This window comes from Pseudophryne corroboree, chromosome 10 (assembly GCF_028390025.1).
Source record: "Pseudophryne corroboree isolate aPseCor3 chromosome 10, aPseCor3.hap2, whole genome shotgun sequence".
NCBI classification, from domain to species: domain Eukaryota; kingdom Metazoa; phylum Chordata; class Amphibia; order Anura; family Myobatrachidae; genus Pseudophryne; species Pseudophryne corroboree.
The window spans coordinates 255,285,695-255,308,872 of record NC_086453.1 but is presented as its reverse complement, the minus strand read 5'-3'; the positions used below and the strand labels follow the sequence as shown (position 1 = coordinate 255,308,872).

The window sequence follows — 23,178 nt, the reverse complement described above, 5'->3', positions numbered from 1 at the left end:
CACTACACATTATATAACACAGTATCACCAATTCACATTATGACATACAGTGACCCAAGTTCATATTATGTCATATTACAGTACCCCCATTCATATTATGCCACATTACAGTGCCCCCGCTTCATATTGTGCCACATTATAATGCCAAGTTCTTATTATGTAACATTATAATAGGCTCCAGTTAATTTTATACCACACTACTATGAGCAGGTCCAGGGACATAACTAGATATATTGCAGGCCCCAAGGCAAAAAGTTTATAAGGGCCCCTATGTACCACCCAATGGAGAAGAATATATATAACACATGTAACTGTGGCAGGGAAGGTGGGCCCCATAGCAGCTGCACTCCCTGCACCTATGGTAGCTACGCCCATGCCTGTGGAATACTTGGGCTTTACAGACACAGAATAGCTGTCAATTGTTAAATACTTACGGGCAAAAGAGAGCATGTCATACAAAAATATTGCAAAATCATCTGCACTAGTTACAGTGCATCATTCTGTTTTATGATGTGTCATGTGAAATCTGGTACAGCAGTGTTCTCAAATCTAGTCCACAGGGACCCATAACAGTGCATGTTTTCAAGATCTGCTACAGTATGTGGTATTCATTACTGGCTGACACATTTTAAAAGATCTATAGGTGTTGCTAATTATTTCACATGTGATACTGATCTGTAAAGCCTGCACTGTTAGTGGGGTCACTGAGGACCAGAGGAGGATTTACCACAAGGCAACGAAAGCGGCTTAGGGCCTTGTGGGTTCTATGAGGCACTGATGATATGGTTGTATGGACGGCATTTCAGGTTGACCAAGACCTCCGCTGACTGATGGTATATCAATATGCCATTATACTCTATTTTAAGTACTACTGTGTATTGACGATATGGGCATGCCTGCTACAATCAATGGGGCACTGATGTATAATCAATACAGTCACACTGACTGAAGAGGGTAATAATTAGGGTGACCATTTTATCCCTTTTACCTGGGACGTTCATGGATTACACAGGTTCTGTAGCCGAGTAAAACCAGCTGAAATGTAGGTTTGAAGTCAGCAAGCCACAGAACCTGTGTAATCCATGAGCGTCCCAGGTAAAAGGGATAATATGGTCACTCTATAATAATGGGTGTTATAAAATGCTGATATAAAATGCAGCCAGTGAGTGGACATGGTGCACTCAGAGAAGGAGGAAAGTAATATACTGTAATAGAGGTGGAAGAACTACAAATAATGTAAGAGGCATAAAGTCATACTTGCCTACCTGACCCTCTCCATGAGGGAGAAAATGCTCTGTTCCTGGACTTTCCTGGTAATGTATGATTGCCATCACCTGTGGTGAAACCCCTTTCTTATCAATTAACTAGCTCACCACAGGTGATGGCAATCATACATTACCAGGAAAGTCCAGGAACAGAGCATTTTCTCCCTCATGGAGAGGGTCAGGTAGGCAAGTATGCATAAAGTAGGAAGGAAAATATAGTGCTGTGGATTGCTTGAGGAAGGGGGGCCCCAAATCTGTATCTTGCTTAGGGCCCCATGAGGTATACATCCACCTTTGCCGAGGACTGGTGTTGGGAAACACTGTATTACAGTACCACGGTCTCACAGAAATCTTGTGTTCTGATGTGATCCCAGCTTTCATATGCATTTTCCTATTCTGGATTTAAAGGGGTACTACACATGTGCGAAAGCACTGTTCAAGACTTGATTTACCGCACAAGACAAGAGTGACATGTGTAGCCTACCTTTATATACACAAAACTTTTTCTTCATAGTACAGCTTTGTCCTATCCACCTGAAAGATAACAAAGAAAACAAAAGTTTTCCTTCAGTGACTTGGACAGGAAACAACTACATAAGTGCAGTGTTGTAATAATCCTTGTATGCAGTTTCCTATTGGCACTTACAATAAAAATGCACTGTGGTTTTCCACTTCCGAAAAATATGTTTACTCTTTATGACAGAGGTTCCCAAAAGCGTTCCTCAAGCCACCCCAACGGTCCAGCTTTCAGGTATATCCATGGCTCAGCACAGATGGTTAAATCGAATTGAGTGAGGTGCTAATTAGCCACCTGTGGCCAAGCATGAATAAACTTAAAACCTGGACTGTTGGGGTGCCTCGAGGACCGCGTTTGGGAACCTCGGCTCTGTGACGTGATGCAATGTTCAGACGTGACCGAGTTACATCATGTGATGAAATGGTAAATGACATGAGTCATGTGATAATATTTCCTGAATGTGGGCAAAGGTACAGTAATCTGTCAAGGTCAGAAGCCTTTATATACGTCTACAGTAACAGGATTACTCCAAAGTAACCAGCTGCAGAGATGGGAATGTTAGGTAAGTGTAATATCTGCTATGTATTAATGTAAAGTGACCATATTATCCCTTTTACCTGGGACGCTCATGGATTACACAGGTTCTGTGGCTGGCTGACTGTAAGCCTACATTTCAGCTGGTTATAATCAGCCACAGAACCTGTGTAATCCATGAGTGTCCCAGGTAAAGGGGATAAAATGGTCACTCTAATTTAATGGTGCTTTGTAACAGAGCTATTATTCATTCATGTTCAGGGTGGCCACTCCTTACTCCAAGACATTAATATGTGCTAAAAACATTACACTACACCTAGGAATGCAGCACAACAGCTATGCGACATGGACACTTACTGTAGCTCATGTTTATTGTCAGGTTTTGATTGCTGGCAGCTTCTTACAGTAGATGTATTGTTGTGGTATAATAACACTTGGCAACAGAATAGGAGGACAATCTAAGGAAAGCATAATAAGTAATATTATATAACAAAGTGTAAACCAGTCAATGAAAATGACAGTACAGCAGTATGGCTACTGTATGCTTTAAATAAAGAAAATAAATTATATAATGGTGCACAAAAAAATTACCATTTAAAAGGAGCACTGGCATAGTAATCAGTAAGGCAGAGAACTTGCTGGGTAAGCAGATGGACACCTAGTTTGTTTTTGTTTTTTGTCTTGGTTTAGCCAGGTCTGTTTTTGTGATGTTCCTTTAAGTGGATTCAATATACTTGTATCTCATTTAATTCAAACACATTGGATGCCAGTGCCCCATGAGTCGCTGCATTCCAGATAAAAAATTTTTTTCACTGCAGTGGTTGGGCTCATTGGCCATTGGACTTGTTTGTCTCACTCAAAGCATACCTCCCATCATGACCCTCTCCAGGAGGGACACAATGCTCTACTCCTCGACGGAGTTCACAGACGTATCGCCCGTACACACTGGCCGACGGTCCCGCGATGTATCGGCCGTTCAAGAGAACGGCCAATACATCGACCAGTGTGTACGGGCCTTTAGCCATTAACCTGTTCAACACAGGTGCCGGCAATCATAGATTAAGAGAAAAGTCTAGAAGCAGAGCATTTTGTCCCTCCTGGAGAGGGTCATGTTGGGAGGTAGGCTCAAAGGTTCTCAAATTCGGTCCTCAGTGCCCCACACAGTGCGTGTTTTGCAGGTCTCCCCAGAGAATCGCAAGATAAATAATTAGTTACACCTGTGGACCTTTTAAAATGTGTCATTGAGTAATTAATACACGTGTGCACCTGCCGGGTGACCTGCAAAACATGCACTGGGTCTAACTGCATTGAATAATTTTAAACCACCAGACTCATGAAATTCTCCTAAATATGTCAGCTTTATTTTGTTTCTAGATGATATACGTTTATATATTGTGCAGTAACCAATATCGATGGATTAGTGAGAGTTTATAAATCACATGCCATTAGTTGTGGTCCAGAATATTATCTTGTAGCCTAATATTAGGCTTAGCCTATAAATTTGTAAATACAAATATGAAATGATCAATTAATATAATTAACTTATGTATAGATATCAATTATAGGCTTAGCCTATAAATTTGGCTTAGCCTATAAATTTGTAAATACAAATATGAAATGATCAATTAATATAATTAACTTATGTATAGATATCAATTAATAAAATTAATTTATCTATAAATATTTTCTATTAAAAAGGGATATATATATATATATATATATATATATATATATATATATGAATAAAATGCATCTGTTTATGTATATGAAATAATATATATATATATATATATATATATATGTATATATTTAATTGTGGGAATACTAGAAAGAAGGGATGTGTGCTTCTTTTGTACATTGAAAAAATAAGAGGGGGAGAGCGCTTAAAGGTATTAATGCTGCTGCCGTTGTTCTGAGGGGGGGTCCCCGTGCCGGTAATTAGGGCCATGTGCAGAAGGAGAGGACCGTGTGCAGAGGAGAGGGACCCACGCACCGGTAGTATAGGAGCAGTGTGTAGTGGAGAAGACCCGCAAGCCGGTAGATTAGTGCCGGGTGCAGAGAGGGAGTCCGTGAGCAGGTAGCTAGAGGTATATAAAAGGTGCTCCCGCTAGCGGACGTTAGACTGCTGTTCCCCTGGTCAGTGTGGGCACCCAGTTCTGCAGTGCGCTGCAATGAAGAGCTGTATGCTGTAAACATACGGCGGCGCTACTAGAGACTGAGTAGCTTCACCAGCGCCAGGCTTACCCATTCCCGAAGGGGGGCGGAGGTGGAGGTAGAAGCGCCACTACGGAGAGAAGCTGGCAGCAGGAGGTGGCCAGGGAGGCTCCGGGTGTGCAGCGCCATGGTGGAGGTAGCAGAAAGGGGCAGAAGCAGCACAAAGAGATGGCCAGAGAAGCTCCGTCGTGCCGCTGCAGCTCAGGGAGCGGAAGCAGTAGCAGGGAAGGACGCTGCTCCATGGTAACGGAAGGGAGCCAGTCACAAGAGCAAAACCAGAGCCAGTCAGATGCCTAGGGAGGGTCGTTATCCTAGAAGCTGAGGCAGGGAATCACAGTCAGAGGCGCCGCCTGCAGCAGAAACAGAGCAGTCCAGAAGCCTATTAGAGAGCACCAGGGAGGAGTCGGGGGAGTACCCAGCAGCAGCATCGATAGAAGGTGTAAGTGACACAGTTTATATACCGCACCTTGCACCATAAGATGAAATGACACTCTGCCTAAAGTAAATTGGGGATTATGCAGAAAAGTCATTAGAGGGGGAGAGAAAAACTAATTTGCCTCCCACTTTTATTAATCAAGACTAGAAAATAGTCTGAGACAGCCCCATTGGTAGATACCGGAGCCAGGCTACTCAGTGTACTATAGTATATCAGCAGCAGAGAGTTACTACAATAAGGAACTAAGCTTATATACTGAAATACAGTGGCTTGGCAAGAGACTTTAATTAATACAAGGGAAATTAGTGACTATTTAATGCAGTATTCAGTCTACACTATAAATATGGATTTATTTTCATAGACAAGCCAGTAGTATGTAATTTCCCCATAGATTACATTGACTGTCTACAAGTAAGCATCTGGTAAAGGAAAGGGGGAAGACTAGTACATCAATCTATTAGATGCCATTGCAGGAATGGAGATTATAATTGTGTACATTTATATGCACGATGGAGATGAAATTGCCTATGTAATTGAACAAGAATAAGGAAATTGGAGTAAAAACTCTTAAACCACTAGGAACTATAAATAGTAATAAACAGAGCAAAAGAGAGACTTTAAAGGATATTCCAGATAGATTTTAAGTCTGTATGCACAAAGACTGTAAGTTATTGAACTGATTTATCTGGATGTAAAATAACCAGATGCCATTCTATCCAAAGCCAGCACTGTTATTCATAGGATACAAAGAAGATATATTATTTCTGCACTCTGCTTAGCCATCTGCAGTGTACTGGATACAAAGTAAGGGGATTTAACCTTCAAGTTATTAACGCTAACTCTTTTAAAGTCTTACTACTACCCAGGAGACTTTGTTACTTTCCAAGGTTAGGGGCTGGCAGTGAGCTCAATTAAAAAGACTGGCATACCCTAAATTCTAGAATACTAATATCGCTGATTGAAACTGCATTTATGGGCCCCAACTTGCGCAATTCAAATTTTTACAGAGTACCCGGGTCACTCATTCAGTGAGGTTAACACTAGTGATGAGCGGATTCGATTCTTTTTGTGTATTGCATGCAATTGAATTGTATAAGAGTGTGGGGTAGCTAGGAAATATTATTTACATTGTATGCATAACACTGGTATATGAGTAAGCTGTGTAAGATGTTATTAAAAATATAATACTTACCATCTGCGGTCACTGGAAGTTGATTGAAGAGCTGAAAAGAAGAACAGGTACATGAGTAATTTGTGATTGACTGATATATATATATACGTATAGACAACAAAACAACCAGACTTAGCATACAGATAGAAGTCAGGCATCCCAGGCAGCCTGTTATTAAAGCAATAGCTTGGGTGGATGCACATTATTAGATTTGGTAACCTTATCAGACATAAGGGAGGGTTACAATCTGATGCAATCTGAGTTTAGCTATAGACAGAGCAGAAAGTGTACTTGTATAGATTATTATTCCCGTACTATCAGCCAGTTGCCCATGGAAATAAATGTGTGCCAGAGAAGAGTTGCGTGTGGATCATAGGGTTGACCCTGACTAGGTCGACCACTGAAGGTCGACAGTGAATAGGTCGACATGCTCATTAGGTCAACATAGGCAAGGTCAACACTCAAAAGGTCGACATGGGTTTTAAGGTTTTTTTTTTTTGTTCTAAATTACCATCTGGGACCACCGACAGTTGAAATGCATCCCCTCGCGCGGCTAGCCACGCTTCGGGCATGGTGGCTCACTACGCTCACCACAAGGTTTATAACCCACTCCATGTCCACTTGGATAGAGGCAGTATGTAAAGGTCTTGAAACCCCCAAAAACCTCTTAAAAACTGTGTTGACCTTTAGAGTGTCAACCTTGCCCATGTCAAAATAATGAGAATGTTGACCGTGTGACTGTCGACCTAGACAAGGTCAACCTAAAGACCGGATACCAAAGAGTTGGATTTATCTGTGACCCATTTGATGTGTTAAGGAATCCATTTAGTCCTTGTGAAATTGCTATTACAGCCTATTAAAGAGTAAACAATATTGCTAATTTCATATGTGGTACGCGACAGTGGTGTCGTGTCTGTAGGAGGATCGTACCTATTCTCCTGTCTCAGCCTCCTACGGTTTCTCCAGACTACTCCTGCTTCTGGACTCCCTTAGCTGACAGGCAGAGAGATGGGGACCCCTCAAAGACCTTTAAACAAGTCACTACTCAATTGGACAGTGACTATGGGGTCTATTCGTGAAGCACTGAAAAGTGTGGAGAAGTGAGCCAGTGGATAAATTGCCCATGTCAACCAATCAGCTGCTACATATAATTTTATAGAATGCATTTTATAAATGTTACCTCAACAATGATTGGTTGCCATGGGCAACTTCTCCACTGACTCGTTTTATGGCTAGACCCCTATGACTTTTATTTAGCTGGAACAGAGTCACTTGCTATTTTATGGACAAGAACGTAGATTAAGCAAGTAATCACAATATTTCTCTAACGTCCTAGTGGATGCTGGGAACTCCGTAAGGACCATGGGGAATAGCGGGCTCCGAAGGAGGCTGGGCACTCTAGAAAGATTTATGACTACCTGGTGTGCACTGGCTCCTCCCACTATGACCCTCCTCCAAGCCTCAGTTAGATTTTGTGCCCGGCCGAGGTTGGATGCACACTAGGGGCTCTCCTGAGCCCTTAGAAAGAAAGTATAGTTTAGGTTTTTTATTTTCAGTGAGACCTGCTGGCAACAGGCTCACTGCAGCGAGGGACTAAGGGGAGAAGAAGCGAACTCGCCTGCTTGCAGCCGGATTGGGCTTCTTAGGCTACTGGACACCATTAGCTCCAGAGGGATCGACCGCAGGCCCAGTCCTTGGTGTTCGGTCCCGGAGCCGCGCCGCCGTTCCCCTTACAGAGCCAGAAGCAAGAAGAGGTCCGGAAAAACGGCGGCAGAAGACATCAGTCTTCACCAAGGTAGCGCACAGCACTGCAGCTGTGCGCTATTGCTCCTCATACACACTTCATACTCCGGTCACTGAGGGTGCAGGGCGCTGGGGGGGGGCGCCCTGAGAAGCAATAATAACACCTTGGCTGGCAAAAACTCCACAATATATAGTCCCAGAGGCTATATATGTGGAAAATACCCCTGCCAGAATATGGAAAAAAGCGGGAGAATAGGCAGCGGAAAAGGGGCGGAGCTATCTCCTGCAGCACACTGGCGCCATTTCTCCTTCACAGATCCGCTGGAAGGAAGCTCCCTGGCTCTCCCCTGCAGTCTACACTACAGAACAGGGTAAAAACAGAGAGGGGGGGCACTAAATTTAGGCGCAATATATATATTATATAAAAAAGCAGCTATAGGGGACATAACTCAGTTAGTCCCTGCATTATATAGCGCTCTGGTGTGTGCTGGCATACTCTCACTCTGTCCCCCCAAAGGGCTTTTGTGGGTCCTGTCCTCATTCGGAGCATTCCTTGTGTGTGTGCGGTGTGTCGGTACGGCTGTGTCGACATGTTTGATGAGGATAATGATGTGGAGGCGGAGCAGATGCCTTTAGAAGGGATGTCACCCCCTGCGGGGCAGACACCTGAGTGGATGGGCTTATGGAAAGTAATGAGTGCACGTATAGACTCCCTATATAAGAAAATCGACGACATGCCAAATGTGGGACAGCCGACTTCTCAGCTCGTGCCTGCCTAGGCGTCGCATGGGTCATCAGGGGCTCTAAAACGCCCGCTACCTCAAGCAGACCCAGATGTCGACACTGATACTGAAACCAGTGTCGACGACGATGAGTCTAACCTGATGCCCACTAAGGCCATTCACTGCATGATTGAGGCAATGAAAGAGGTGTTACACATTTCTGATATAACTACAGGTACCACTAAAAAGGGTATTATGTTTGGAGAGAAAAAACTACCCGTAGTTTTTCCCCCATCAGATGAATTAAATGAAGTGTGTGAAGAAGCGTGGGCTTTCCCTGATAAAAAATTGGTAATTCCTAAGAAGGTACTAATGGCGTTCCCTTTCCCGCCAGAGGATAGGTCACGTTGGGAAACACCCCCTAGAGTGGATAAAGCGCTCACACGTTTGTCTAAAAAGGTGGCACTACCGTCTCCGGATACGGCCGCCCTCAAGGAACCTGCTGATAGAAAGCAGGAGGCGATCCTGAAGTCTGTATATACACACACAGGCATTATACTTAGGCCAGCTATTGCGTCAGCTTGGATGTGCAGTGCTGCCGCTGCGTGGTCAGATAAACTGTCAGAAAATATTGACACATTAGACAGAGACACGATCCTGTTAACCATAGACCATATAAAAGACTCAGTCTTATATATGAGAGATGCACAAAGGGAAATCTGCCGACTGGCATCTAAAGTAAGTGCATTGTCCATTTCTGCTAGGAGAGGCTTATGGACTCGCCAGTGGACAGGAGATGCGGATTCAAAAAAGCACATGGAAGTGTTACCATATAAGGGTGAGGAATTATTTGGGGATGGTCTCTCGGACCTAGTTTCCACAGCAACGTCTGGGAAGTCAGCATTTTTACCCCATGTCACCTCACAGCCTAAGAAGGCGCCGTTTTATCAGGTTCAGTCCTTTCGGACCCAGAAAAACAGGCGTGGAAAAGGCGGGTCCTTTCTGTCCAGAGGCAGAGGTAGGGGAAAAAGGCTGCAACAAACAGCAGGTTCCCAGGAGCAAAAGTCCTCCCCCGCTTCTTCTTCCAAGTCCGCCGCATGACGGTGGGGCTCCACAGGCGGAGCCAGGTACGGTGGGGGTCGCCTCAAAAATTTCAGCGATCAGTGGGTTCGCTCACAGGTGGATCCCTGGATCCTGCAAATAGTATCTCAGGGGTACAAGCTGGAATTCGAGGCGTCCCCACCCCACCGGTTCCTAAAATCTGCCTTGCCGATTGCTCCCTCAGACAGGGAGGCGGTGCTAGCGGCAATTCACAAGCTGTATTCCCAGCAGGTGATAATCAAGGTACCCCTACTTCAACAAGGCCGGGGTTATTATTCCACACTATTTGTGGTACCGAAACCGGACGGTTCGGTGAGACCCATTCTAAATTTGAAATCCTTGAACACGTACATAAAGAAATTCAAGTTCAAGATGGAATCGCTCAGGGCGGTTATTGCAAGCCTGGACGAGGGGGATTACATGGTATCCCTGGACATCAAGGATGCTTACCTACATGTCCCCATTTACCATCCTCACCAGGAGTACCTCAGATTTGTGGTACAGGATTGCCATTACCAATTCCAGACGCTGCAGTTTGGACTGTCCACGGCACTGAGGGTATTTACCAAGGTTATGGCGGAAATGATGATACTCCTTCGAAGAAAGGGAGTTTTAATTATCCCGTACTTGGACGATCTCCTAATAAAAGCGAGGTCCAAGGAACAGTTGTTGGTGGGAGTAGCACTATCTCAGGAGGTGCTGCACCAGCACGGCTGGATTCTGAATATCCCAAAGTCACAGCTGGTTCCGACGACACGGCTACTGTTCCTGGGTATGATTCTGGATACAGTCCAGAAGAAAGTGTTTCTCCCGGAGGAGAAAGCCAGGGAGTTGTCATCTCTAGTCAGAGACCTCCTGAAACCAAAACAGGTATCAGTGCATCGCTGCACACGGGTCCTGGGGAAGATGGTGGCTTCTTACGAAGCAATTCCCTTCGGCAGGTTCCATGCCAGAATCTTTCAGTGGGACCTGTTGGACCAGTGGTCCGGATCACATCTTCAGATGCATCGCTTAATAACCCTGTCTCCAAGAACCAGGGTGTCTCTACTGTGGTGGCTGCAGAGTGCCCATCTTCTAGAGGGCTGCAGGTTCGGAATACAGGACTGGGTCCTGGTGACCACGGATGCCAGCCTTCGAGGCTGGGGGGCAGTCATACAGGGAAGAAACTTCCAAGGACTATGGAAGTTCACATAAATATTCTGGAACTAAGGGCCATCTACAATGCCCTAAGTCGAGCAAAAGCCCTGCTCCTACACCAGCCGGTGCTGATCCAGTCAGACAACATCACGGCAGTCGCCCATGTAAATCGACAGGGCGGCACAAGAAGCAGGATGGCGATGGCAGAAGCCACAAGAATTCTCCGATGGGCGGAGAATCATGTACTAGCACTGTCAGCAGTGTTCATTCCGGGAGTGGACAACTGGGAAGCAGACTTCCTCAGCAGACACGACCTCCACCCGGGAGAGTGGGGACTTCACCCAGAAGTCTTCCAGATGCTGGTAAACCGTTGGGAAAAACCACAGGTGGACATGATGGCGTCCCGTCTCAACAAAAAGTTAAAAAGATATTGCGCCAGGTCAAGGGACCCTCAGGCGACAGCTGTGGACGCTCTAGTGACACAGTGGGTGTACCAGTCGGTTTATGTGTTCCCTCCTCTGCCTCTCATTCCAAAGGTATTGAGAATAATAAGAAAGCGAGGAGTAAACACAATTCTCGTGGTTCCGGATTGGCCAAGACGAGCGTGATACCCGGAACTTCAAGAGATGCTCTCAGAGGACCCGTGGCCTCTACCGCTCAGACAGGACCTGATACAGCAGGGGCCCTGTCTGTTCCAAGACTTACCGCGGCTGCGTTTGACGGCATGGCGGTTGAACACCGGATCCTAAAGGAAAAGGGTATTCCGGAAGAAGTCATTCCTACGCTTATTAAGGCCAGGAAAGATGTTTCGGCAACGCATTATCACCGCATATGGCGAAAATATGTTGCATGGTGCGAGGCCAATAAGGCCCCAACAGAGGAATTTCAACTAGGTCGATTTCTGCATTTCCTGCAAGCAGGAGTGGATATGGGCCTAAAACTAGGCTCCATTAAAGTACAGATCTCGGCTCTGTCGATTTTCTTTCAAAAAGAACTAGCTTCAGTACCTGAAGTTCAGACTTTTGTAAAAGGAGTGCTGCATATTCAGCCCCCGTTTGTGCCTCCTGTGGCACCTTGGGATCTCAACGTGATGTTGAGTTTCTTAAAATCACATTGGTTTGAGCCACTAAAAACCGTGGATCTGAAATATCTCACGTGGAAAGTGGTCATGTTATTAGCCTTGGCTTCAGCCAGGCGAGTGTCAGAATTAGCGGCTTTATCATGTAAAAGCCCTTATCTGATTTTCCATATGGATAGGGCAGAGTTGAGGACTCGTCCCCAATTTCTCCCTAAGGTGGTGTCAGCGTTTCACCTGAACCAGCCTATTGTGGTGCCGGCGGCTACTAGTGAATTGGAGGACTCCAAGTTGCTGGACGTTGTCAGGGCCCTGAAAATATATGCTTCCAGGACGGCTGGAGTCAGGAAAACTGACTCGTTGTTTATCCTGTATGCACCCAACAAGCTGGGTGCTCCTGCTTCTAAGCAGTCTATTGCTCGCTGGATTTGTAGTACAATTCAGCTTGCACATTCTGTGGCAGGCATACCACAGCCAAAATCTGTAAATGCCCATTCCACAAGGAAGGTGGGCTCATCTTGGGCGGCTGCCCGAGGGGTCTCGGCTTTACAACTTTGCCGAGCAGCTACTTGGTCAGGGGCAAACACGCTTGCAAAATTCTACAAATTTGATACCCTGGCTGAGGAGGACCTGGAGTTCTCTCATTCGGTGCTACAGAGTCATCCGCACTCTCCCGCCCGTTTGGGAGCTTTGGTATAATCCCCATGGTCCTTACGGAGTTCCCAGCATCCACTAGGACGTTAGAGAAAATAAGAATTTACTCACCGGTAATTCTATTTCTCGTAGTCCGTAGTGGATGCTGGGCGCCCATCCCAAGTGCGGATTGTCTGCAATACTTGTACATAGTTACTGTTAACTAAAGGGTTATTGTTGAGCCATCTGTTGAGAGGCTCAGTTGTTTTCATACTGTCAAACTGGATATAGTATCACGAGTTGTACGGTGTGATTGGTGTGGCTGGTAAGAGTCTTACCCGGGATTCTAAATCCTTCCTTATTATGTCTGCTCGTCCGGGCACAGTGTCCTAACTGAGGCTTGGAGGAGGGTCATAGTGGGAGGAGCCAGTGCACACGAGGTAGTCATAAATCTTTCTAGAGTGCCCAGCCTCCTTCGGAGCCCGCTATTCCCCATGGTCCTTACGGAGTTCCCAGCATCCACTACGGACTACGAGAAATAGAATTACCGGTGAGTAAATTCTTATTTTCAAGTACAATGACAATTGAGGAATCACTTACAATAAACTGGTACTCTTATCAAGTTACTATCAGTTATACGGTATCTGGACTCTAGGTCCACAGTGAATAGGTTGACACTAGAAATAGGTCAACATGACCATTAGGTCGACATACAAAAAGGTCGACACGAGTTTTTCACGTTTGTTTTCTTTTTTTTAACTTTTTCATACTTTACGATCCATGTGGACTACAATTGGGAACAGTAACCTGTGCCGAGTGCAGCAGTAGCGGAGCGAGGCACCTTGCCCTTACATGGCGAATGAAGCGAACCATGCAAGGGGACACGGTGCACTAATTGGGGTTCCCGGTCACTTTACGAAGAAAACGACACCAAAAAAACAGTTGACCTTTGTCGACCTAATGACCGTGTTGACCTATTTCTAGTGCTGACCTAGCCACTGTCGGCCAATAGGTGTCGACCTAATGGGGTGTCGACCCTGAGTCCCATACCCAGTTATACACAAACAATGCATAAAATATTTTCTGGTATCAGGAAATTTCTCACGAGGTGCTATAATGTTTTCACTTCACTTGTATATGCATAACATAATCTGCATTAGATGTAAACCCTAAACCAAAGGTTCTCAAACGCGGTCCTCAAGGCACCCCAACGGTCCAGGTTTTAGGTAGATCCATGGGTCTGCACAGATATTTAAATTGACAAGAGGTGTTTAATTAAGGGGTTTATTTACTAAGCCTTGAATGGAGATAAAGTGGACGGAGATAAAGTAACAGCCAATCAGCTCCTAACTACCATGTCACAGACTATGGCCCTCATTCCGAGTTGATCGTTCGCAAGGCGATTTTAGCAGAGTTGCTCACGCTAAGCCGCCGCCTACTGGGAGTGAATCTTAGCATCTTAAAATTGCGAACGATGTATTCGCAATATTGCGATTACAAACTACTTAGCAGTTTCAGAGTAGCTCCACACTTACTCGGCATCTGCGATCAGTTCAGTGCTTGTCGTTCCTGGTTTGACGTCACAAACACACCCAGCGTTCGCCCAGACACTCCTCCGTTTCCCCGGCCACTCCTGCGTTTTTTCCGGAAACGGTAGTGTTTTTTCCCGCACGCCCATAAAACGGCCTGTTTCCGCCCAGTAACACCCATTTCCTGTCAATCACACTACGATCGCCGGAGCGATGAAAAAGCAGTGAGTAAAAATACTATCTCCATTGTAAAATTACTTGGCGCAGTCGCAGTGCGAATATTGCGCATGCGTACTAAGCGGAATTTCACTGCGATGCGATGAAAAATACCGAGCGAACGACTCGGAATGAGGGCCTATGTTTGAAAAATGACAGCAGCTGGTTTGGCTGGTACCTTATCTCTGTGCTCTTTATCTCCATCTAAGGCTTAGTAAACAGAACCTTGAGTCACCTGTGGCCAAGCTAGTGATGTGCACCGGAAATTTTTTGTGTTTTGGTTTTGGGTTCGGTTCCGCGGCCGTGTTTTGGGTTCGGACGCGTTTTGGCAAAACCTCACCGAAATTTTTTTTTTGTCGGATTCGGGTGTGTTTTGGATTCGGGTGTTTTTTTTTTAAAAACCGCTTAAATCATAGAATTTGGGGGTCATTTTAATCCCATAGTATTATTAACCTCAATAACCATAATTTCCACTCATTTTCAGTCTATTCTGAACACCTCACATCTCACAATATTATTTTTAGTCCTAAAATTTGCACCGAGGTCGCTGGATGGCTAAGCTAAGCGACCCAAGTGGCCGACACAAACACCTGGCCCATCTAGGAGTGGCACTGCAGCGTCAGACAGGATGGCCCTTCAAAAAAATTGTCCCCAAACAGCACATGATGCAAAGAAAAAAAGAGGCGCAATGAGGTAGCTGTGTGACTAAGCTAAGCGACCCAAGTGGCCGACACAAACACCTGGCCCATCTAGGAGTGGCACTGCAGTGTCAGACAGGATGGCACTTCAAAAAAATACTCCCCAAACAGCACATGATGCAAAGAAAAAAAGAGACGCACCAAGGTCGCTGTGTGACTAAGCTAAGCGACACAAGTGGCTGACACAAACACCTGGCCCATCTAGGAGTGGCACTGCAGGGTCACGCAGGATGGCCCTTCAAAAAAATACTCCCCAAACAGCACATGATGCAAAGAAAAAAAGAGGCGCAATGAGGTAGCTGTGTGACTAAGCTAAGCGACCCAAGTGGCCGACACAAACACCTGGCCCATCTAGGAGTGGCACTGCAGTGTCAGACAGGATGGCACTTCAAAAAAATACTCCCCAAACAGCACATGATGCAAAGAAAAAAAGAGGCGCACCAAGGTCACTGTGTGACTAAGCTAAGCGACACAAGTGGCCGACACAAACATCTGGCCCATCTAGGAGTGGCACTGCAGTGTCACGCAGGATGGCCCTTCAAAAAAATACTCCCCAAACAGCACATGATGCAAAGAAAAAAAAGAGGCGCAATGAGGTAGCTGTGTGACTAAGATAAGCGACCCAAGTGGCCGACACAAACATCTGGCCCATCTAGGAGTGGCACTGCAGTGTCACACAGGATGGCCCTTCAAAAAAATACTCCCCAAACAGCACATGATGTAAAGAAAAAAAGAGGCGCAATGAGGTAGCTGTGTGACTAAGATAAGCGACCCAAGTGGCCGACACAAACATCTGGCCCATCTAGGAGTGGCACTGCAGTGTCACACAGGATGGCCCTTCAAAAAAATACTCCCCAAACAGCACATGATGTAAAGAAAAAAAGAGGCGCAATGAGGTAGCTGTGTGACTAAGATAAGCGACCCAAGTGGCCGACAAACATCTGGCCCATCTAGGAGTGGCACTGCAGTGTCACGCAGGATGGCCCTCCCCAAACAGCACATGATGCAAAGAAAAATGAAAGAAAAAAGAGGTGCAAGATGGAATTGTCCTTGGGCCCTCCCACCCACCCTTATGTTGTATAAACAGGACATGCACACTTTAACGAACCCATCATTTCAGTGACAGGGTCTGCCACACGACTGTGACTGAAATGAATGGTTGGTTTGGGCCCCCACCAAAAAAGAAGCAATCAATCTCTCCTTGCACAAACTGGCTCTACAGAGGCAAGATGTCCACCTCCTCCTCATCGTCCGATTCATCACCCCTTTCACTGTGTACATCCCCCTCCTCACAGATTATTAATTCGTCCCCACTGGAATCCACCATCTCAGGTCCCCGTGTACTTTCTGGAGGCAATTGGTGCTGGTGAATGTCTCCACGGAGGAATTGATTATAATTCATTTTAATGAACATCATCTTCTCCACATTTTCTGGAAGTAACCTCGTACGCCGATTGCTGACAAGGTGAGCGGCTGCACTAAACACTCTTTCGGAGTACACACTGGAGGGAGGGCAACTTAGGTAGAATAAAGCCAGTTTCTGCAAGGGCCTCCAAATTGCCTCTTTTTCCTGCCAGTATACGTACGGACGGTCTGACGTGCCTACTTGGATGCGGTCACTCATATAATCCTCCACCATTCTTTCAATGGTGAGAGAATCATATGCAGTGACAGTAGACGACATGTCAGTAATCGTTGGCAGGTCCTTCAGTCCGGACCAGATGTCAGCACTCGCTCCAGACTGCCCTGCATCACCGCCAGCGGGTGGGCTCGGAATTCTTAGCCTTTTCCTCGCACCCCCAGTTGCGGGAGAAAGTGAAGGAGGAGCTGTTGACGGGTCACGTTCCGCTTGACTTGACAATTTTCTCACCAGCAGGTCTTTGAACCCCTGCAGACTTGTGTCTGCCGGAAAGAGAGATACAACGTAGGTTTTAAATCTAGGATCGAGCACGGTGGCCAAAATGTAGTGCTCTGATTTCAACAGATTGACCACCCGTGAATCCTGGTTAAGCGAATGAAGGGCTCCATCCACAAGTCCCACATGCCTAGCGGAATCGCTCTGTTTTAGCTCCTCCTTCAATGTCTCCAGCTTCTTCTGCAAAAGCCTGATGAGGTGAATGACCTGACTCAGGCTGGCAGTGTCTGAACTGACTTCACGTGTGGCAAGTTCAAAGGGTTGCAGAACCTTGCACAACGTTGAAATCATTCTCCACTGCGCTTGAGACAGGTGCATTCCACCTCCTTTGCCTATATCGTGGCCAGATGTATAGGCTTGAATGGCCTTTTGCTGCTCCTCCATCCTCTGAAGCATATAGAGGGTTGAATTCCACCTCGTTACCACCTCCTGCTTCAGATGATGGCAGGGCAGGTTCAGGTATTTTTGGTGGTGCTCCAGTCTTCTGTACGCGGTGCCTGAACGCCGAAAGTGGCCCGCAATTCTTCGGGCCACCGACAGCATCTCTTGCACGCCCCTGTCGTTTTTTAAATAATTCTGCACCACCAAATTCAAGGTATGTGCAAAACATGGGACGTGCAGGAATTTGCCCAGATGTAATGCACGCACAATATTGCTGGTGTTGTCCGATGTCACAAATCCCCAGGAGAGTCCAATTGGGGTAAGCCATTCTGCGATGATCTTCCTCAGTTGCCGTAAGAGGTTTTCAGCTGTGTGCGTATTCTGGAAAGCGGTGATACAAAGCGTAGCCTGCCTAGGAACGATTTGGCGTTTGCGAGATGCTGCTACTGGTGCCGCCGCTGCTGTTCTTGCAGCGGGAGGCAATACATCTACCCAGTGGGCTGTCACAGTCATATAGTCCTGAGTCTGCCCTGCTCCACTTGTCCACATGTCCGTGGTTAAGTGGACATTGGGTACAACTGCATTTTTTAGGACACTAGTGAGTCTTTCTGAGGTCTGTGTACATTTTCGGTATCGCCTGCCTAGAGAAATGGAACCTAGATGGTATTTGGTACCGGGGACACAGTACCTCAATCAAGTCTATAGTTGGCTCTGAATTAACGATGGATACCAGAACCACGTTTCTCACCACCCAGGCTGCCAAGGCCTCAGTTATCCGCTTTGCAGCAGGATGACTGCTGTGATATTTCATCTTCCTCGCAAAGGACTGTTGGACAGTCAATTGCTTACTGGAAGTAGTACAAGTGGTCTTCTGACTTCCCCTCTGGGATGACGATCGACTCCCAGCAGCAACAACAGCAGCGCCAGCAGCAGTAGGCGTTACACTCAAGGATGCATCGGAGGAATCCCAGGCAGGAGAGGACTCGTCAGACTTGCCAGTGACATGGCCTGCAGGACTATTGGCTTTCCTGGGTAAGGAGGAAATTGACACTGAGGGAGTTGGTGGTGTGGTTTGCAGGAGCTTGGTTACAAGAGGAAGGGATTTACTGGTCAGTGGACTGCTTCCGCTGTCGCCCAAAGTTTTTGAACTGGTCACTGACTTATGATGAATGCGCTGCAGGTGACGTATAAGGGAGGATGTTCCGAGGTGGTTAACGTCCTTACCCCTACTTATTACAGATTGACAAAGGCAACACACGACTTGACACCTGTTGTCCGCATTTGTGTTGAAATAATTCCACACCGAAGAGCTGATTTTTTTTGTATGTTGACCAGGCATGTCAATGGCCATATTCCTCCCACGGACAACAGGCGTCTCCCCGGGTGCCTGACTTAAACAAACCACCTCACCATCAGAATCCTCCTTGTCAATTTCCTCCCCAGCGCCAGCAACACCCATATCCTCATCCTGGTGTACTTCAACACTGACATCTTCAATTTGACTATCAGGAACTGGACTGCGGGTGCTCCTTCCAGCACTTGCAGGGGGCGTGCAAATGGTGGAAGGCGCAAGCTCTTCCCGTCCAGTGTTGGGAAGGTCAGGCATCGCAACCGACACAATTGGACTCTCCTTGGGGATTTGTGATTTCGAAGAACACACAGTTCTTTTCTGTGCTTTTGCCAGCTTAAGTCTTTTCTTTTTTCTAGCGAGAGGATGAGTGCTTCCATCCTCATGTGAAGCTGAACCACTAGCCATGAACATAGGCCAGGGCCTCAGCCGTTCCTTGCTACTCCGTGTCGTAAATGGCATATTGGCAAGTTTACGCTTCTCCTCAGACGCTTTGAATTTTGATTTTTGGGTCATTTTACTGATCTTTTGTGTTTTGGATTTTACATGCTCTGTACTATGACATTGGGCATCGGCCTTGGCAGACGACGTTGATGGCATTTCATCGTCTCGGCCATGACTAGTGGCAGCAGCTTCAGCACGAGGTGGAAGTGGATCTTGATCTTTCCCTATTTTTTTAACCTCCACATTTTTGTTCTCCATATTTTAATGCGCACAACTAAAAGGCACCACAGGTATACAATGTAGATGGATGGATAGTATACTTATTATTATTAATGGATGACGAGTGACTGACGACACAGAGGTAGGTACAGCAGTGGCCTACCATACTGCTATATACAGTATAATAAATGGACCTGGTGGACACTGTCAGCAAACTGCTAAACTAGTATAAAGAAAAAAAGCCACCACAGGTATACAATGTAGATGGATGGATAGTATACTTATGGACGACGAGTGACGACACAGAGGTAGGTACAGCAGTGGCCTACCGTACTGCTATATACAGTATAATAAATGGACCTGGTGGACACTGTCAGCAAACTGCTAAACTAGTATAAAGAAAAAAAGCCACCACAGGTATACAATGTAGATGGATGGATAGTATACTTCTGGACGACGAGTGACGACACAGAGGTAGGTACAGCAGTGGCCTACCGTACTGCTATATACAGTATAATAAATGGACCTGGTGGACACTGTCAACAAACTGCTAAACTAGTATGTATAAAGAAAAAAAGCCACCACAGGTATACAATGTAGATGGATGGATAGTATACTTATTATTATTAATGGATGACGAGTGACTGACGACACAGAGGTAGGTACAGCAGTGGCCTACCGTACTGCTATATACAGTATAATGGACCTGGTGGACACTGTCAGCAGACTGCTAAACTAGTACTAGTATAAAAAAAGCCACCACAGGTATACAATGTAGATGGATGGTAGTATACTTATGGATGACGAGTGACGACACAGAGGTAGGTACAGCAGTGGCCTACCGTACTGCTATATACAGTATAATGGACCTGGTGGACACTGTCAGCAGACTGCTAAACTAGTACTACTAGTATAAAAAAAAGCCACCACAGGTGTACAATGTAGATGGATGGTAGTATACTTATGGACGACGAGTGACGACACAGAGGTAGGTACAGCAGTGGCCTACCATACTGCTATATACAGTATAATGGACCTGCTGGACACTGTCAGCAGACTGCTAAACTAGTACTACTAGTATAAAAAAAAAAGCAACCACAGGTATACAATGTAGATGGATGGTAGTATACTTATGGACAACGAGTGACGACACAGAGGTAGGTACAGCAGTGGCCTACCGTACTGCTATATACAGTATAATGGACCTGGTGGACACTGTCAGCAGACTGCTAAACTAGTACTAGTATAAAAAAAAGCCACCACAGGTATACAATGTAGATGGATGGTAGTATACTTATGGACGACGAGTGACGACACAGAGGTAGGTACAGCAGTTGCCTACCGTACTGCTATATACAGTATAATGGACCTGGTGGACACTGTCAGCAGACTGCTAAACTAGTACTACTAGTATAAAAAAAAAGCCACCACAGGTATACAATGTAGATGGATGGTAGTATACTTATGGACGACGAGTGACGACACAGAGGTAGGTACAGCAGTGGCCTACCGTACCGCTATATACAGTATAATGGACCTGGTGGACACTCAGCAGACTGCTAAACTAGTACTACTAGTATAAAGAAAAAAAGCCACCACAGGTATACAATGTAGATGGATGGATAGTATACTTATTATTATTAATGGATGACGAGTGACTGACGACACAGAGGTAGGTACAGCAGTGGCCTACCGTACTGCTATATACAGTATAATGGACCTGGTGGACACTGTCAGCAGACTGCTAAACTAGTACTACTAGTATAAAAAAAAAAGCCACCACAGGTATACAATGTAGATGGATGGTAGTATACTTATGGACGACGAGTGACGACACAGAGGTAGGTACAGCTGTGGCCTACCGTACTGCTATATACAGTATAATGGACCTGGTGGACACTGTCAGCAGACTGCTAAACTAGTACTAGTATAAAAAAAAAGCCACCACAGGTATACAATGTAGATGGATAGATAGTATACTTATGGATGACGAGTGACGACACAGAGGTAGGTACAGCAGTGGCCTACCGTACTGCTATATACAGTATAATGGACCTGCTGGACACTGTCAGCAGACTGCTAAACTAGTACTACTAGTATAAAGAAAAAAAGCCACCACAGGTATACAATGTAGATGGATGGATAGTATACTTATGGACAACGAGTGACGACACAGAGGTAGGTACAGCAGTGGCCTACCGTACTGCTATATACAGTATAATAAATGGACCTGGTGGACATTCAGCAAACTGCTAAACTAGTATAAAGAAAAAAAGCCACCACAGGTATACAATGTAGATGGATGGATAGTATACTTATTATTATTAATGGATGACGAGTGACTGACGACACAGAGGTAGGTACAGCAGTGGCCTACCGTACTGCTATATACAGTATAATGGACCTGGTGGACACTGTCAGCAGACTGCTAAACTAGTACTAGTATAAAAAAAGCCACCACAGGTATACAATGTAGATGGATGGTAGTATACTTATGGATGACGAGTGACGACACAGAGGTAGGTACAGCAGTGGCCTACCGTACCGCTATATACAGTATAATGGACCTGGTGGACACTCAGCAGACTGCTAAACTAGTACTACTAGTATAAAGAAAAAAAGCCACCACAGGTATACAATGTAGATGGATGGATAGTATATTTATTATTATTAATGGATGACGAGTGACTGACGACACAGAGGTAGGTACAGCAGTGGCCTACCGTACTGCTATATACAGTATAATGGACCTGGTGGACCCTGTCAGCAGACTGCTAAACTAGTACTACTAGTATAAAAAAAAAAGCCACCACAGGTATACAATGTAGATGGATGGTAGTATACTTATGGACGACGAGTGACGACACAGAGGTAGGTACAGCTGTGGCCTACCGTACTGCTATATACAGTATAATGGACCTGGTGGACACTGTCAGCAGACTGCTAAACTAGTACTAGTATAAAAAAAAGCCACCACAGGTATACAATGTAGATGGATAGATAGTATACTTATGGATGACGAGTGACGACACAGAGGTAGGTACAGCAGTGGCCTACCGTACTGCTATATACAGTATAATGGACCTGCTGGACACTGTCAGCAGACTGCTAAACTAGTACTACTAGTATAAAGAAAAAAAGCCACCACAGGTATACAATGTAGATGGATGGATAGTATACTTATGGACAACGAGTGACGACACAGAGGTAGGTACAGCAGTGGCCTACCGTACTGCTATATACAGTATAATAAATGGACCTGGTGGACACTCAGCAAACTGCTAAACTAGTATAAAGAAAAAAAGCCACCACAGGTATACAATGTAGATGGATGGATAGTATACTTATTATTATTAATGGATGACGAGTGACTGACGACACAGAGGTAGGTACAGCAGTGGCCTACCGTACTGCTATATACAGTATAATGGACCTGGTGGACACTGTCAGCAGACTGCTAAACTAGTATAAAAAAAGCCACCACAGGAGTGTTTTTCAGGCAGACAAACGTATACTGGTGGTCACTGTCAGCAAAACTGTGTACTGTACTCCTGCTATAACTGCTCCCCAGTCCCCACAATTAAGCAGTGTGAGCACTCAGCACAGATATATCATGCAGCACACTGAGCACAGATATGGTATGGAGCGTTTTTTTCAGGCAGAGAACGGATAAAAAAAAACTGGTGGTCACTATCAGCAAAACTCTGCACTCTACTCCGAGTCCTAACAGCTGCTCCCCAATCCTCCCCACAATTAGTAATAAAACAAGCAATCAACTGTCTCTTCTACAATTATAAACGGAGAGGACGCCAGCCACGTCCTCTCCCTATCAATCTCAATGCACGTGTGAAAATGGCGGCGACGTGCGGCTGCTTATATA

At 45.5% G+C, this 23,178-nt stretch overlaps 1 protein-coding gene across 2 annotated transcripts in view; it reads left to right on the top strand.

Moving 5' to 3' along the window:
* IL18 (interleukin 18) overlaps positions 1-23,178 on the top strand; it is a 46,616-nt gene that overhangs the window by 1,848 nt on the left and 21,590 nt on the right. Inside the window, exon 1 of one of the 2 annotated variants that reach the window (XM_063941893.1) lies at positions 2,144-2,344. The exons of the other annotated variant lie outside the window; for it this stretch is intronic. Within the exon in view, the coding sequence (XP_063797963.1) occupies positions 2,332-2,344 (13 nt within the window). The 5' untranslated portion in view covers positions 2,144-2,331. Of the gene's footprint in view, positions 1-2,143; positions 2,345-23,178 lie in introns of those variants that run through there. 2 annotated transcript variants of the gene reach the window in all.